General features: G+C 35.3%; 1 protein-coding gene across 8 annotated transcripts in view; it reads right to left on the bottom strand.

Annotated features, from left to right (window-relative positions):
• LOC120771672 (protein N-terminal glutamine amidohydrolase) overlaps positions 1 to 5,292 on the bottom strand; it is a 42,859-nt gene extending 37,567 nt beyond the window's left edge. Inside the window, exons 1-2 of one of the 8 annotated variants that reach the window (XM_040099788.1) lie at positions 5,230 to 5,292; positions 1,971 to 3,980 (exon numbers count right to left, since the gene is read on the bottom strand). In XM_040099788.1, the coding sequence (XP_039955722.1) occupies positions 1,971 to 2,029 (59 nt within the window). In that variant the 5' untranslated portion in view covers positions 2,030 to 3,980; positions 5,230 to 5,292. Of the gene's footprint in view, positions 1 to 1,970; positions 4,179 to 5,229 lie in introns of those variants that run through there. The other 7 variants (XM_040099794.1, XM_040099791.1, XM_040099790.1 and 4 more) reach the window with 7 other exon arrangements.
• Positions 5,293 to 19,621: the final 14,329 nt, after the last annotated feature.

Genomic DNA, 19,621 nt, shown 5'->3' with positions numbered 1-19,621 from the left:
AATGGTTCCAAAGCTGCTTTGCCATCTGTATGCATAATTTTATTTCTTTTTGTGAGCACACCCTTTGGCAGAACAAAAAGGTTTTCATTAATTGCTGTGAGCTTCGCTTGGAAGACACTGCAGTAATCTAATAATCGGAAGGCATTTCTGGTATCCAATTTTGCTGAAAAGACACCACCATTTCATATTCCTTTAGCATATTTATTTTCCATTATTGACCAATACACCGTATGTCATAATTGGCTTTACAACTGTTGTCCCCATTTGAGCCCCACCATCCCTTGGCATGTGTAACGTACAATGATTGCTTTCCATGAAAGCTTCTTGTCTACGATATGTGCCAAGTACCCCGCTTTCTCTCCAATGTTAGGCTTGTACCATTTATTACTTTGAGCAATACTAGCTCTGTCTTGCTAGCATTTAAATTTAGTCCGCATGATACGGTCTATGGATTTACATACATCTGTCAGCATCTGCTTAGACCACAATATGTATCCCCTTCTTTTATAGATCAAACATATTATTCATTGTTAAGATGCAGAGAAGCGGAGATAACCCGCCTCCTTGAGGTATACCTTTTCGGACAGATCTGCTATAGATGAAACTCCCAGCGTTGAGTATTATTGACCTAACCATGAGTATCTGATCAATGAATTTCACAATAGATTCGGGCTAAGTATGGCTTTAAGCTGGATGTTACTGAAAATGCCTTCTATGTCAAGAAAGGCTACGAAGACATACATATTCTGATAACTCCAGAGATTTTTCGATCTTTGCTACCACCGAGCTGATTGCTATTTCAATGAATTCTCCCTTACAATACGCATTTTGGAAATCTGCTCTGGAGTTAATTTTTTTCTAATGTACAAGTATATTTATATAAACATACCTTCTTCATTCCTTAACAATTTCGAAAATGTCAATCGAATTTTTACAGCATTGTTTAAATTTTGGATAACGCGAAAACATAGTGTGACCATTATAATTTCTATAACTCTTGCTAAACTTGATATCAGTTTTGTTGAAAAGGTATCCACTTCCGAAGATTTAAGTTAATGGAGCATACATTCGCTTTTCAGGGTGGACTGAAATTTGATATTTTTTTCAGATTTTTACGGTTAAAATAACAAAGCTTCGGCAGAAGGTAGAAAGTATGCTTACGTTTGCCGCAAACGCCTTATGAAAGGCTCGAAATATTTACCGTTGGCTGTTGTTGCAGTGAAATGTTCCACTAATGCATAAGAATATACAAAAATGTATATGAAAATACATAAAATGAGCCAGCATGTGAAATACTTCGCAGACAAAAAATGCAAAATCACAAATTCTTCCCCCAAAGCACGAGCATGACCGTTTGACCTAATTCTGCACGCTTTGAGTAATGAGCGCAACGAATTTTAATACACAGCAACGAGGAGCACTGGTAGAGGTAGACAAACTTTGCCACCTAACTAGCTACCACGTTGCATGATGAACACATGCAAAAGTTGTACGCGCACACACCGACATACAGTTATGTACATAGTATGTTTAATGGCGTTTTGTGTGAGTGATGTGTGTTAGGCATATCTGCATATAATAAACTATTTGAGGCGCGCAGAATCGCCTCGAGTGTGGCAGCTGCTGCACACAGGCAGACACTAAATAAATACAATTAAATAAAATTCGGAACTCAAGTGGCAAATGCCGACTAAACGTCGAAAAGTATGCAACACACGTTGTGTCCATGCGCACACAGCTGCATATTTTTGCACTTCCACAGCTATGTGGGCAATGCAATTTCACAGAGCATTAATTTCAACAGCAACAATCACACAACCACACATAGCAAGGGTTTAATTTATAAATTCCAACGGGTTTCTTTGAACTAATTTGACTTATCTGCTGTGTTTATAAGACTCGTATAAATGTATGTAACTAAGTATCTATGTGGGTGTGTGCGTGTGCGCGTGTGATGCGAGAGTACTCACCAGTAACACGAGACGTATGAGCAATCCGAAATTTTCGGGAACAACAAATCTGTGGTCATCTTGAGACGACGATGCGGACGTCGAGTACGATGCGGCGGATGATGTCAGGCGCTGTTGAACGAGTCCTCGGTTGCGGTCGCTTGTGTTGCTCTTGTTTATTTTGTTGTATTAGTTGTTTGGGTGCAGGCGAACGCAGTAGGTCAGCCACCGACCGAATTGTGGTTTGCGGAGACTATAACGGTATATTGCAGATGTGTGTACGCGACGATATTGAATGCGTTGCAGTTTATACCGATTATCCGGCTCGTTTCATTTGGCTGAATACCGTTTTTATTTGATCATCTATTTTATATTGTTTTCTTTATTCCACACACTCTTCTACGCGTTCAATAAGCAACAAACAACACTTTCAGAACTAACCTACTCACAGCTGATTTCGTTTAGCAGACGTATAAATTAATTTTTACATTGATAATTCGGTAAATGCGAAACGATTGAGGCTAAACAACTTGCCAGATTCACTACAACTTTATGCACTTGCACCGGTAGGCGACTAATTGGCAACTGACGAAGAACGGCTCGCCACGGGACCTTGTTGGCTACACAGCGTCTATGGATCGAAGTTCAAAGCGGCGTCAACAGTGTTGGGACTCGGTCGGTTGCCGTTATTCTTTGCTGTGCACACACTACTACACAGTTTTTTTGGTGAAATGTGCAACTGAAACAAAACAGATTTTAAACTGTATTTACATACACATACTAAACGTGTATATGTATGTACATATATAGATATGCGTATGAAAGTGGGTGTATTTGCAAAATGCTGCTGCAGTGCAGTATTTGGTTAGCACAACGTCGACTAGCGACTATCCACAGTCACTGCCAAAGGTATGTGTATGTGTGAGTTTACTCAGCACCAAAAATCCTTCAACTTTACAACATTTAGATAGGTAGCAGTGTAACGGTAACACGTACGTACGCAAGCCGCAAGGTTTGCTGTCTCGAAAAGTCAATGCCTACTTGGCTAACGACTGTCTTAGCCGCCGGTGGATGCTTTAAACTATGCCAATAAGGTATCGTCTCCAGTCGGCTGTCACACCAACATCTCGCGGAAACGTGTTTCACTGTAGATTCCGCAAATTCTGCTTTTCGACGCTTGCAATGTTTGTTATTCTTGGCTCCTGCTTCGGCGGTGGCTGCGCCTAAAAGCTGATACACTCCACTTGCCTAAAGTGCGGATATATGTTTATATACATAAGTATACCAGTATATGCATTAATGTGTCTGCATGTGTGTGTTTGTGTGTTGAGATGAAGTGAAAATATTTGTTTGGCAAGTGCGCGAGTATGCGACGAAGATTGCCTGCCTTAATTAAGCAGCTATGTACCTTGCCGTGGCTGTTGCTGCTCAATCCCTACTCTTGTTGCTTTCACTTTATAACCGTTTCGCTGAAATTGCTTTGCACTTCTGTATTTGCTTCGAATTTTGTCTTTCACTCGACGAGTTCACTTTTGCATTCGAATATGTCTATTTATGCAGCTAAGTTTCACTGCAAAGGTAGCTGTCTCTTTAAGCGAATTTCTGTGTATAAAAATTTTATTGCACTTCCATTCTTTTCAGACAATTTTCCTATATGATTTTTGGGTCACTACACCCTCTGGATAATATACATATGTATGTACATATGTAAATTCTCTCTTAATAAACTGTGTTTTCGGCGACTTGGCAGCGCTAGTAGACGTTTAAAGTTATTTATTACACTTTTCAACGTAATTTTCACTTTTTATGCTTACATTTCATTTTATCCGATGGGATGCTCCCTTCACATTTCTCATTCAACTCACAGCACTTTGTCTACACCGACATGTGATTACATGCACCTAGAACGCACATTACTGCTTTTTGTTATGTTTATTATGATTATGGTTATTATTTATTTATTATCCTCTTGCTCTTAGCTTTAGACTGCAACGCGTGGTTGCGAATGTACATCTGTACGCGTTCCCGGTTCTACATAAACTCAGTGAGTTGTCTTCGGTTCGCGAATCCAATACCGCAGTATCGTAACTTCAAATGAGTGTGACTCCGATTTGCGCAATAACCGCACTCTCATTTGTACTCAAGTTGCCTTCGTTTCCACATCACCATGGCAATGTGCAAATGAGCGCACGAATACTTTACATACTTATGCGTAATTTTAACAGTTAAATGTGTCTCACCACTGACCTCATCCCTATAAAGTTCGGCTGATGTGATATGAATAGGAATAAAAACGCAGTCTGCTTCACAGCTAGAAAATACTATGCTTCAGGGGAATGTCGTATGACCAATGCATGTTCAGTTAATCTTTACAGTAAAACCGGTAAATTTAAATGTTCTAGACCTTGACTAATGACAAAAATAAGGATTACGACAATTTGGTTTCGTTTCTTCTTGTTTAGAGTAAATTTGCTAAAAGACAAGGTCATGAACTTCGATGACCCTTCCTTCGATAACTTTTTACTTTTTTAAATTACAGACTTAAAATCAACGGGCAATTAATTCATCCCACATGTACATATAAACCACATTTCAAAGATATTCTATTTTTTGTACAGAATAAAAACAACGGTTTGTCCATACGAGGGAAACACTTTTGATAACAGCACACTCATGTTCTTATTTACTTGTAGATTCTGCAACGATTTAAAGTACCTACCCTATCAAAATCCTAACCTTTAACCTGCCACAATAAGCGTACGAGAGCATAATAAGTTAGTTAAGAAACTTTAATCTGGCAATTTTAATTCAGCATAGGTATGCTGCTCCCAGCAAAAAGAATACCAAACTCAAATATTTTTGAATATTTTTTTAAACAGTGACACGACAGCTCAAAGCCGGAGAGCAGTTCTCGCATATGTATAAAAGAAGTGAGTTCATACCTGTATAACCCACCCCTATGGAGTTGGTGACACTATTGCACTTCTAACAGTAAACAACGGATACGAGAGAGAATTTCATTCAATCCATTGGATGTGCCTACAGAGCGTTGTACCTTTGTACATCAGGTTTACATGCACTTTTCTTGATTATTCCAATGCTCGCAATGATTTCGTTTGTTATATTTGGCAGAGAAAAAAGCGCAACTAGTTATTCAATTCCAGGCGTGATTTACTCGTGCGTTGAGTGAATGAAATATCAAAGGAATTCGCTCCAAATACACTTAAAACTACATAAATTGGTTTCCAGAAACTGTGAATACTACTTTTATATAAATCACCTTAAATACAACTTTTCTTTTATTTCACGAATTTAAACGTTAGTTGACACACTTCACACTTGTTCACGTAGGCATTTAACAACAAACTGCGCTAAACAGCTGATGCTTAGCGACGAATGTCACAACAAAACGTAGTGGATGTTTGCAGCAAAGAACGTATATGATGTACGTTCTCTGGTATTACGTTCTCTGGCCGAAAGCTGTGGAATGAAAGTACAAATCCAAAAAACTTGCATATTTTTAGGCGTTTATGCACTTACTACATCAAATCAAGTCGTTAATTTCAAATCTTGCCAAAGTCGTTTATTTATAACTGATTGGGGAAAAGTAAGCCAACTTTACTTTAAAAACTACGAAGTTATTGGTGAAAGTCTCAAATATCTCTGGTTAAGCCATTTGAAGATTCATCAGTATTATGTTTGTTTTTGTATACAAGCTATAACAGGGAAGTTCTCTTTCTTAAAACTTCGAAACCGAGTTTTCAATAAGGGGTCACGGTGGTCTAGAATTTTCAAAAAATCGATTTTTTTTGATAGTTCGACAGTATAGTCCTTTAAGAATATACTGTAAAACTTTTGGAAGGATATTCACATTATTTTAGCTTCTACAGCCGTTTTAGCAAGTAGCGCGCGGTCGAGGGGCTCGATGAATGGATGCTTTAAACTCATTTATCTCAAAACTACTTTTTTCGGTGTGCCGTTGATGAAAAAAAAAACTATCCATCCGAATCACTTGAAATTTCAATATGGTGTATCGCTGGGACTACCATCAAATTTTAATTTTAAGAACTTCGATTTTTTTCGATCTACCACTGGTCCAAAAATAGCTGTTTTAAGAATCTGAGCTTCATAAGCGCGAATTTTTTTTAATTTTCAATTTTTTTTTGGTTGTAGTCCCAGCGATAGCTGCACTCCTACTGATTAATAACTTATTTGGTTTTTATGTTTCAGATGTTCAGAAAAGTCAAAATAAACAACGGCACCAGGAGTCATCTTTTAAGATAGTTTTTTTGAACGCCATTTTTAATATTGTTAAAAAATTTTTTTATTTAACAAAAAAATATTTTTGTACTTTTCATAAGTGTGTAAATAAACTATAAAAATTTTAAATTTATTGCTTTTTTTTAAACCTTAAAAAAATACAGAAAACACCGTTAATTTGAGGGTTCTAGACCACCGGAACCCCATAACTGATTACTTTGCATGTTTATAGCTAATATACAGAGTTTGTACAGTTGGCCAAACAGTGCAAAAACCAAAATAAATTAAAGTACGAATTTCATTGCAAAACTGTAATCCTACGAAATATGTCCAATGAAAATATTTTTAGGTTAATGAGTAAACTGTTTTTATACTCTTGCAACATGGTGCCACAGAGTATAAAGTTTTCCTCACTTAACGGTCATACCCACCACCTAAAACTAAGCGAGATAGATATATGGTTATATCTATATGTATATGTATTAAGGTGGGCCAAAAAAAAAAAAAATTTTTTTCTTTGTTACCATGAAAATCTCATCCGACATGACTAAAAACAAGTTCTGGGAAGACCTGAGCTCTTAATATTAATATTAAGAGGTGCCTCATCGACATCTTCGATTTCCCATATAAATAACACAGGGAATTTTGTTTTTTTTGTTTGGAGTTTTAATGTACACAAACAAATAATTGGTAAGTGACGATCAACACTTATTCTTATAGGAAATTTATCGATCGATAATTACAATGACTTAAGCGGTAAAATACAAAAATAGTAATGAAAATTAACAATTAAGTCCAGCATGACAAGAATGCATGAATTTCTTTTATGAACTAATTAAATAAAAATGAGATAAATCGAAAAAAAAAATGGTTTGTTATGTTTCTTAGCCATCAATTTGTAATACATATAAGATGAAAAATTGTGAAAATCATTTTTTATAATTTTTTGTTGGACTTTAACTACGAATAACTTTAAATGAGTTGACTCAGCCAAAAAAGGTTCTGGACCTTTTTTGTAGATCGTTAAATTTCCTATAAGAATAAGTGTTGATCCTCACTTACCAATTATTTGTTTGTGTACATTAAAACTCCAAACAAAAAAAAAACAAAATTTCATGTGTTATTTATATGGGAAATCGAAAATGTCGATGAGGCACCTCTTAATATTAATATTAAGAGCTCAGGTCTTACCAGAACTTGTTTTTAGTCATGTCGGATGAGATTTTCATGGTAACTAAGAAAAAAAAAATAAAAATTTTTTTTTGGCCCACCTTCATATGTATATATGTAAATGATCAGGATAACGAGAAACTGAAATCCGAGTGACTGTCTGTATGTCTGCCTGTCCGTACGTACAAGCTGTTACTTGAGTAGTAAATGAGATACAACAAGAAAAAACGTTGACTTCGGCTGCACCGAAGCTAATATACCCTTCACAGGTGCATTTCTTTTAGTAATTATGTGTTCAGTTTGTATGGAAGCTATATGCTATAGTAATCCGATCTGAACAGTTTTTTCGGAGATTACATTGTTGCCTTAGAAAATAATCTATGCCAAATTTGGTGAAGATACATTGTCAAATGTGAAAGTTTTCCATACAAGAACTTGATTCCGATCGTTCAGTTTGTATGGTAGCTATAAGCTTTAGTTAACCGATCTGACCCATTTCTTCGGAGATTACATTGTTGCTTTAGAAAATAATTTATGCCGAATTTGGTGAAGATACATTGTCAAATGTGAAAGTTTTCCATACAAGAACTTGATTCCGATCGTTCAGTTTGTATGGTAGCTATATGCTATTGTAAACCGATCTGAACAATTTCTTCGTATATTACATTATTATCTTAGAAAATAACATGTGCCAACTTTTGTGAAGATACATTGTCAAATGTGAAAGTTTTCCATACAAGAACTTGATTCCGATCGTTCAGTTTGTATGGCAGCTAGACGTTATAGTGGTCCGATACAGGCTGTTCCGAACTTCCGACTTCTTGAAGATAAAATAACGTTTGCAAAATTTCAAAACGATATCTTAAAAACTGAGGGAGTAGTTCAAATATATACAGACAGACAGACGGACATGTCTAAATCGCCTCAGCTCAACATACTGATCATTTATGTATATACTTTATAGGGTCTCCGACGCTTCTTTCTGGGTGTTACAAACATCGTGACAAACTTAATATACCCTGTTCAGGGTATAAATATTGATGAAACTTGATGCGCATGTTCCTTGGCAAAAAAGTAAGGTGTGTGGTTTGTAGATGGACGTAATCGAAATAATGCATCGTTCACAAAACGCCATTAAGCGAAAAGCAAGTTCATATCTAAGCGGTAAACTAAAAGATAAAACTCTAATTTGGCACAGGGGATCGCAGTAGTAAGGGATTAAAAATTTTGAAAGAGTGGATGTGGAAGCTGAACTTTGCCCTTCCGTACTTGTTTAGACAGTGTTTGTTTAACGAGCTTGCGTTATGTACATATGTACATATATAAAAATATTATTGTTTTATGTTAAATTCAAGGTTTAGTTGTATTCTCTACGCGTCATAAGAAAACGGTAATATTGTTCATCTAACGATGGTTCGTTACACCTAAAACCAAACGAGATAGCTATAGAATAATCAAAATGATAAAGATAACGGGACGAGTTGAATTCCACATGACTTTCTGTCTGTTAGGGAGCATTAACTTGGCGCATGATTTATCTGGTTTTCCAGGTTTCAAATAATCTCTCTGCGTTTAGGGTTCTCTTAATGGATCTATGTCTTTTCTTCACCAGTCACAATTCTCTGGAAAAATTGCTTCTCTTTATAATATCCAAGCAGCACTTCTGACAATCAAAATCGCATTTTAACATCTCTTGGTTTTAATTCACATGACATCTAATTTTCTTGCTTATGAACATTCCGGCTCTTTTGAGCTCTTTGAAATTGGCTGCTTGAAATACTCCTCAAACTCTTCTTGTGTGGTAACAGTCTTAATCGTGTAGGCAAAAAACATGATTTTTAAATCGTCCAAACCACTTTTGGTACTTTCTATCAGCTAGGGCACCAAAATACGATAAATTTCAGCTGTGATTCTCACATTGAAGTAATGAAGAAGAACTTTGAGTGAAAAATTGCATGTTGCTTACGCCTAAAGTGAATGTCATATGTCATTGGTTCGGAATATTATCGCCAACTTAAGTGGCATAATTGAGAAAACTCTTGGTATTCTCTGTCATTGTTTGATCCCTTCTTTACAATATTTTTTGATTGTTTAGTTTCTATGGCAGCTATATTCTGCACTGATCTGCTATCGGCGGTTCCGACAAATCTTCTTAAGGAGAAAAGAACGTGTGCAAAATTTTGCATCGATCGCTCAATACGTTGATCGTTTTTATACACATATCATATACATATTTCAGAGGGACTCCGACGTTTTCTTTTGAATGTTACAAACATTCGCAAACTTAGTATACCCTGTACAGGGAGGAATTACCTATTTTTATCATTCTTCCCGGTGTAACAGCCAAAGTTTAACTTGTTTACCACTTCGCGCTGATTTGTTAACTGTAGCACAAGGCAAAATATTGTTATAAAGTAGTCGGTGTGGTTATAAGCTAATGTCTATGCTATCAGGTGGTGAATACAAGGCTCTCACCAAGTTTTCTTGAAATGCCTTGACTTTATTACGACACCTTTATAAAAGATGAAACTTATTTAAAAGTGGGCAATTCCTTTATGCTTGTGACAGACATGTTGTAACAATGCCATACTACGAACGAACACCAGATGCTATGCTATCCTAGCACTTTACCATGTGAGCAAAATAGTATCTGCTGGTAACAATACCATTATATTTCAAGCTGGAATTCCATGAAATTTAAACGCTAAATCCCCAATAAATAAGATCGCTACTTTTACGCCTTCGATGAATTTGTAATGCCTTTTAAACAGTTCGTTATTCATGTGCTACTTTTTCAGGCTACTCTATGTTGATAATTCAAAGCCATTTACGATCTCTCCTATTTTAGCTTCTATTGGAGGGTACGTGTCCAGCACTGTCTTTTCGAAAACGGTACTAATTTCTCTACACATCTCAAACACTATTTCTCCAACTGTCGTTCCACCAATTCCACTGTTCTGTACTCTACTGATGAAGCTAATGCACAAAGTCCGATAACAATTCGCCTTTCCAACGAAATAGCATTACGCCAAAGAGTCTTCAGTCCATTAACTGAATATTGAATTGTGAATCTCAAGATCATGTTTGAAGATAATATTTGAAAATGTATCCTTACAACACTTATTTGCGAAGTCTTTACTTATTCAACAGCATCCCACTCTCTTGTGACATTGCACTGATAAAAAAAAACTTGATATTTTTCCCCCTTATTTTACCCAATCATAAATTTTTTTAGTTTTAAATCCCGTTATAAGCAGTTTACTGACAAATCTGCACATACATACATAAAGGCCGTTCATAAACACTTCCTTATGAGCAATTGTTTATCAAATTTATAATATTTACCTTTGGTTTATTACCTTATACGCGAGAAATTTGCCAACACGCTTTAATTGTTCTGAATTACACACATAATTAGGGTTTTCACAAGTCTCATAAAGTTATAAGTTATAGCGATTCGAAAATATAGCATTGAGAATTGTAAATGTGTTAACTCATTTTTGTATGAAATCCAACAACAATTTTTTTAAACAAGAGTAAACATTTATAATTTTACGATTTTACGATGCTTTACGACGGGTTGTGAGTACCCCAAATAAAAACAAATAGTTATAAAAATCTTAATACAAACTCCAAACTCAACTAGTCAGCCAACCATCGTGTTTCTTTACACCCAACTATTTTTTTACCTGCCTTTTTCTCTCAAAGTAGTTGCTCATTTGTCGAAACTGACGATATCGGACCGCCATATCACATGTCTGTCATACATACAAAGGAAACTTTTTTATTTGACGAGATATCTTCAATTTGACATGAATCGTTACATAAGGCAATAATGCAATCTCTGAAGAAATTGCTCAGATCGGGTGACTGTAGCATATAGCTGTCATACAAACTGAACTGAACTGCCATACTATACATCAAATTCTTGTAAAGAACCTTTTGTATTTGTGAAGGGTGTTACTGCTTTGATGTAACCGAAGTTAAAGTCTGTTTTTGGTACGTGCTGAAAATTGTCATAAGAAATGTTTCAACCAAAAATATAGGCAAACGAAGGGTTGCTCAAGAATACTATTAAAACGTGGCGCTTCAGAGAGATATTTTTTGTGGTCAGTAATTCTTATTTTCGAGCGCATGGCAAATGAGTTTAATTGGGAGGCCGACTAGCAGTTGGATCAACAAACGGATGCGCTTAATTGAGTGTCGATATGCCGGTACATACAAATGAAAATACACTGCAGTGAAACCTCAAACTGTACAGGCAAAAATACCGGTTTACTACTGTAAAATCCTAACCGGAATCGAACTAATCTGTAAGATACTAGTCCAAATTACAATTTGTGTACTTAAAATGAAATATACTGAGAAAGTCCAAAGTTGTTCCACGTATAAAACGATTTTTAATTTAGTTTCATAATTTTTTTAACCCAAGCTGGGTCATACTAGGATTTTTTTCTATCTATAGTATGTTGAAAGAATATGAGACTGGTATATTTCCCAACAAAATCTGACTATTAACAACGCGTGGCGTATCGCCGTCTAAAACTGTGAGGGTGTATATAATTATCCACATACATATGTATCATATTATTCTAATTTATTTGATCGATTCAAGTATCATAATTTAGACACATACATACATGTCATTGCATGACAATCATGCAAATATAAACCAAGGGCAATGCATAAAAGGGAGCAATCAATTGGTTGCGGTTCCACACTGGATAAAGATGAATGACCGCAATCTTATGTCATTCGTATATACATACATACGTATATGAACTTCAGAAAACCTTTGAATGACGTTCAATTTTCGACAGACAATTACAAACAATTTTAGTTCAGATTTCCCGATTTCTTTGATGTGCATTGGTGAGCTATTCTCACTGATTTGTATTCAAAACAAGTAAGGAAGGGCTAAGTTCGGGTGTCACCGCACATTTTATACTCTCGCATGATAAAGTGATAATCGAGATTTCATTATACGTCATTTACATATTTTTCAAATACCGTATTTGTGTAAAGTTTTATTCCGCTATCATCATTGGTTCCTAATGTATATACTCGTATTATACAGAGAAGGCATCAGATGGAATTCAAAATAGCGTTATATTGGAAGAAGGCGTGGTTGTTAACCGATTTCACCCATATTTCGTACATGTCATCAGGGTGTTAAGAAAATATTATGTACCGAATTTCATTGAAATCGGTATAGTAGTTCCTGAGATATGGTTTTTGGTCCATAAGTGGGCGACGCCACGCCCATTTTCAATTTTTAGAAAAAGCCTGGGTGCAGCTTCCTTCTGCCACTTCTTACGTAAAATTTAGTGTTTCTGTCGATTAACGCACTTTTAGTGATTTCCAACATAACCTTTGTTTGGTTGGTGGGCGTGGTTATTATCCGGTTTCTTCCATTTTTGAACTGTATATGGAAATGCCTGAAGGAAACGACTCTATAGAGTTTGGTTGACATAGCTATAGTAGTTTCCGAGATATGTACCAAATAATTAGTAGGGGGCGGGGCCACGCCCACTTTTCCAAAAAAATTACGTCCAAATATGCCCCTCCCTAATGCGATCCTTTGTGCCAAATTTCACTTTAATATCTTTATTTATGGCTTAGTTATGACACTTTATAGGTTTTCGGTTTCCGCCATTTTGTGGGCGTGGCAGTGGGCCGATTTTTTCCATCTTCGAACTTAAACTTCTTATGGAGCCAAGAAATACGTGTACCAAGTTTCATCATGAAATCTCAATTTTTGCTCAAGTTGCAGCTTGCACGGACGGACAGACGGACGGACAGACGGACGGCGGACAGACAGACATCCGGATTTCAACTCTACTCGTCACCCTCATCACTTTGGTATATACAACCCTATACCTGACTCTTTTAGTTTTAGGACTTACAAACAACCGTTATGTGAACAAAACTATAATACTCTCCTTAGCAACATTGTTGCGAGAGTATAAAATTTTATTATGATAAGATTTATAAGGTTTTTACAATTTACCACTTCCCACTTGCGTAGTTTTTAATTTTTTTAAATGGTCATATAAATAGGAAATGCGCGGACATTTAAAGTCAAATGGCAGCTTTTCATAAATACGAAATATATACAGTGGTATATGATAGTTTTATTTTAAATAAAAAATAAAAGTTTGGAAGCGCAAGAAATAGAAAATCATTGAATCGCTAAAACAGCAATGCAAATTCAGACGTGAAGCATCTGCTAACGCAGTTTTCTTCCTCACAGTGAGTACTTTTGATCAGAAGAATCATCGTATTGACATCGCATGAGACCTGTTTAAAAACGTTGCTTAAAGCTTTGAAAAACAGTTGGTTAATTCACAATAACAGAAATTTCACAGCAGGACTAGGTTTTGATCGATCAGTTTGTATGACAACTATATGCTATGGTAGTCCGATTTGAACAATTATGGAGATTATACCGGGGTTTGGACAATAACCTTGCCAAATTTCGTGAAGATATCAAATGAAAAAGGTCTGACTTCTGATCAATCAGTTTGTACGCCAGCTATATGTTATGGTCTGGTATCGGTGCAAAACTTCAGACCGACATCTCAAAAACTGAGGGGCTAGGTCGCGTATAGACCTAAGTATGATTATGTACATATACTTTATATTTAGTCGGGTCTCCATAAAGACTGTTCAGGGCATAAAAAACACCATTAAGTAACGTGTTTTGGTAGGCCAATATCCGTCCACAGCTTTCTCTTGTGAAAGCATCGGTATATTCATGCCATTTTCAAGGACGTCTTCATGACGTTCATGTACGGTTGATCGAAAAACAAAACTGTCAATAACTCACATGGAAACATTGATTTGCCCACATCTACGAATCTCAACATGTGATGAAATAAACATTTTACCAATTTTGCTTTATCATTTCAGCTTCATTTGGGTGGGAGGCGCGTTATCACTTAAAATAAGTGCTCGAAAGAGTTAATTTCTTATCTTTCAAGCTCGTGTATTACATAAGTGCAAGGAACCATTCCCTTCTTGAGTTATTCTTAAAATACATATAATTCTTGAGGTGATTAATATTGCTGGTGATACTTAATCTCCAAAGTAATTCACTTATTTCCTTAATATTGCTCAAGTCTTTCTAATTATTTTTCGTTTTTCAAACGCGACCATAAAATCCCAATTTTTACAAAATGTCTAAACGGTCTTGAATGGTCCATTTGATTCCATTCTTTTTTCTTTAAATACAAATTTTTTACGAAATAAAATATGAATGAAAATGTTAGTTGCGCTAAAGTGAAATGAATGCATTGGTAGCACCTGTGAACAATTAAGAATTTATTGTTACAATTTTTTTCCGGCAAAATGACGAATACTTTTTTTCATGTGTACCTTATAAGTCGGTTAAGCTAGAGGAACCGCGTATTACTACCCATTATTATATTTAAAAGAGTTTACTTATATACGAAATAGTGAATGAAGACAAGATTCCATTTTACCCTAAGTAGATTTCCCCGTCTTTCTAATGAATTCTGAAAACTGAATTGAGTTCATATAAAACACTTGTGTATACATTAATGGTAGCACGACAAATGCTCAATACTGAAAAGTTACATTTAGAGTGTCAGAAAGATCACAAAGCTCAGCCCAGAAACATTAAGTATGATTTACCTGTTGGAAAGATTTCCTATGAAAAACGCCCATTTTTTCAAACAAATAAAAGCTTTGCTAATCGTGGAATAGTGAAATACTACGTTGCTTTTTTAAAGAAGGAGAAAAAGTGGACAAACTCAAAACTATTTCTCTTTAAGATATCTTGACGTATGTATGTATGTATGTACGAATATATTCAAGAACTTTTGATTCGATATATACGGTACTTACCGTATGTTAATAAACAAACAAGGTAAATCAAATAGACGGGAATAAATAAATAGAGATAAAGGCAGACGTTATATCACTTCAGTGAAATACCCATATACGTTTTGCATTGAATTCAATTGTGTTGTTGTTTTCACATGTAAATCTTTGGCAATTGAACGGAAAAGTGGCGAATTAAAAACCGAAGATGATGCGAAAAAGTAATCCTTATTCAAAAATACAAGGTACTACATTTATTACAACATTTCACGATTATGTTGAATTATAGAGAAACAACAACTGAGATTATTTGAACTGCATTTCATAATTATTTTATAGCCATATATGCTAACTACATACAAATATGTGATTCAAAGAATTTCTGTTTTTTGCAGCTTAGATCGCAATATACTGTTATTTATAAATGACTACCAGTTTCCGTTGAAGTACCGTTAAGAAATGTCTAATTCCGTTATCTTACTTAAGTAATTGTGCGATACGAGTATAAATATAGAAGATACTTGTAGATAATGCATGTAATATTTAGCAAGTGGTGCAATTTCAGTGGAAGTGCATCGAGCGTCGACGCTATTCTTGACATATTTTCTTTTCAATCATTTTATTATAAATATTATTAAGGTGCAAACTTGTGATTTAGATACAATTCATTAAGCGCTCAAAACAATGAGTACAAAAATATTCTTAATTTAATAACACAATACTCCAAAATTAAAAAGAAAATAATTAAAATTTCTACCGTCATATATGGCAAATCAATTAAATATCATTTATTTAACACATAAATTTTACGGTCACCTAAGAAAAGTTGTGTGCTTTCATTACGGATCTTTGTTATATACAACTATGTTCACAAAAATAGTTAGGAATAAAATAATTAAATAAACTTGCTTTCGGAAATTATTATATCGACGAATACACATACTATGGACCTACTATATGTATCACACACTTATTCAGTTACTCACTACAAATTTTTTCTCTTTAATATCTTCGTAAACGATATTGGCGATAACTTTCAATCAGAATTTTTGCTTTATGCAGACGATTTGAAGATCTTCAGAATGATAACCAGTGAGCAAGACCTTCGAGTTCCTCATAATGACATAGACAAGCTTTCGTTGTGGTGCCGATTAAACAAATTGGACTTAAATGTCAGAAAATGTGTAACTGTATCCTACTCACTGTCACATATCAGAATACCAGCTAATTATTATCTAAACGATGAGTTGTTAAGTGAAGTGGATCATGTAAAGGATCTGGGTATCATCATAGACAATAAACTGACGTTTAACAAGCATATTGCGAAGATCACTCTCCAAGCTTTAAAAGTTCTGGAATTCATTACTAGAACTAGTAAGGATTTCATGAATCCCAACTCACTGTTCATCAATGGTTCTGCCAATTTTAGAATATGGCACTGTAATTTGGACGCCTTATACCGATGCTGCCTCTAGTCGTATTGAAAAAATACAATCAAAGCTATGTAAATGTCTTGCCTATCGATACGGTATTCCTGGTGGTTACAACACAGTGTCTGATCTCTATAAACACTATAACATCAACAGCCTGCAAGAACGTCGTCAAGTAGCTGACATGATATTTTTCTTCAAAGTCGTGAACGGCCTTATCGATGCGCCAGACATCTTCAGCAGTTTCGAATTTGCCTCAGTGGGTCTCTCACTGAGACGTAACCATCTCCTGAAGACTATGAAAACTACCCAGAGCTACGTTTTCAATGGTTCTCACAACCGTCTGGCCAGGCTCGTCAACTCATTACATAGTGATGTGGACTTCTATAGCAGATCACTCAGTGCCTTCATCCCAGATATCAAATCACGGTTACTGCAATATCCCTAGTCTCACCTTTTCCACTTTCTCCTTCCTAGTTTGCTATTCTTACAATTTTTGTTCAATTTGTAGTTTTATTTATACTATTATTAAATACTATTAATCCCTCCCTCTTAATTACAGAACAAATATTATATAATTTTAAATTTTTTAGTTGTATAATGCCGTTTGGCGTATGTATACTTAAATAAATAAATAAATAAGTAAGTAAAAAATTCATTATATTTCTTTACATTCTCTCTACAAGGTTAATACGATTTCAAGGTTAGGAGAAAATATTTGAAAATGTATGTACATACATATTTTCATATAAATCCCAGTAAAACTAACTACAAAATACTTAGATTTAACTAAACAAAAATTTAAATAGTTAACAACACTAATTTAATAATCCAACTAATTTTTAGCCGAATACGCTTTATTCCGGAAATCGACGGTACATCATGACCTCTAACTAATGCCTTCACCTATCATCCTAACTGATTGCGGTTCTGCACTCCGAAAGCACAATTTTAAGTAATTTTAAGTAAATTGCTACTACAAATAGATCAGTTTTTCGCATTGAAGCATATTCCAACTTGCGCTGCTTTTAATATGCACATAACTGTATATATGTATTTGCCATACAGTAGTGTTTAAGCACTAGTAAATATTAAGCATATCACCTTTCTGAAAGTAAACACTGACCACTCATGAACTTTACTGCTTCTTATGTGATCTCTTTTATATGTATGTATGTATGTATGTATGTATGTATATTCAACTGATGTAGGCTTATCGCACGGCTTAATGATGAAACTGAAAGAGAATTCCCCAAAGTCCAACAACCAATGAACTTATTCAACATTCCACAGTGGTTGCCACGAATTTAGTACACACGTTCATGTTTTTTAGTTGGCTTTGATTGTTTTCCATTGATCTAAAACATCCACAATAATATTATTAGCTGGCACTTACAAATTTGTCAAATTCCGTTACTTTTTACAAGGTTTTGTTTTCATCCGTTATAAAAAAAAAACGCAAATGTTGTCAGTAGTGATGATTTAAAGGTGAACACGCACTTAGCACATTTTCTAGTTTGGTGATATTTGCGATTTTAGTTTCGGTGTGGACAACACAATTTGAGGTAATTATAAAATAAGTTTGAGAAATTATAAAAATTATAAATATTTCCGACTGAAATTAGAAAAGACAAGAGACAAAAGAAGAAGCTAATACAAGAGCTTAAGTGAAATGCCCACAAAAAAAGGTGCCCAACTCCATACAACATTAACAAAAGTTTGGCACAACAGAAACAGACTCCACGGCCGTTAAGAAGTGTCTCCAAAGAAAGACGCAATAATTCGAAGGATTTCTATTAAGGACCTCCAAGGAACTACAAGAACATAAAGAAGGTAAATTACGTTATTGCTGCATCCTGTAGAACTGAGAGAAGATGCATAGCCCAGTGAAAGCCTCTTGTTTTAAACAAATTTAAACGCTTACTTTCGCAAGAGAACACACTGGGAACCACTCAGTTTCTGGAAGCTAATGATTTGAAATTTTATAGATTTGGATCTGAAAATAACAATGGATCAATATGGGTAAAAGAGCATACTTGAGAACCATGTGATACCTTTCTGAAGACAATTTAAATTTAAAGTGGATTTTATGCGAGATAACGATCGAAAACATAATTCCCGTCCCCTGAAGAGTTCCTTAGAAAACAAAAAAAATGTTTTGAAGTGGCTGGCTTAGTCTACTAATCTCAATTCAATAAAGAATTTGAAAACCGAAGAACTTAGAAGAAGGAAGGAAGGCTTGGAATGCAATTCCGAAGAGACGATGCGCTATTTTAGTTGAATGTTTAAGTAGCAGATATACATAAGTTATCAAAAATAGAGTATTTTCAACCAAATATTAAAATAAGAATTGAATTCTGTCAAGGTAGGTAGTTTAAAACTTTTCAACTAATTATCGAAATAAATTTGATTTTCAGATGGATACAAAACAAGTGCACTAATTCGTGACCACCACTGTAATATACCCTTTGTTTACCAAACAATGGGAGAATGTTCACCTCAACCCCATCGCTGATGGCACGCGAATAAAAGGGGGCCAACCAAATGCCTGCAATCACAAACGATAACCTCGTCTTGCTCCCCGAGAGCTGAAATTACAAGAATACAGATAAGCGTGCAAGTCTTTCAGAATGATTTTTAACTTCGCAACAACACATACATACATAAGTATATACAAAGCTAGCGACGATCCTACCAACACTAATCGGACGCAATACTCTAATGGTATAAAATGCTACGCTCCATTCATGATAACAAATACTCACAGTTGATTTCGTTGCGATTCCGCTTGGCCAATTTTGCGTTTCTTTACTCTTTTTAGTATTCCTTTGTGACGGTTGTGATAGCGTAAAGGCAAGAGCACTAATATCGATAGATGTCGACGGCGCCACTCCAAAGCTTTGTTACTGTGTGCGTCTCATAATCTCAAAGTGCGGTGCAATGCCGTGAGAAATCTGACATTCTTTT

This window comes from Bactrocera tryoni, chromosome 3, assembly GCF_016617805.1.
Source record: "Bactrocera tryoni isolate S06 chromosome 3, CSIRO_BtryS06_freeze2, whole genome shotgun sequence".
NCBI classification, from domain to species: Eukaryota; Metazoa; Arthropoda; class Insecta; order Diptera; family Tephritidae; genus Bactrocera; species Bactrocera tryoni.
Note: the sequence above shows the minus strand (reverse complement) of the source record. Positions and strands in the feature narration are given on the sequence as shown.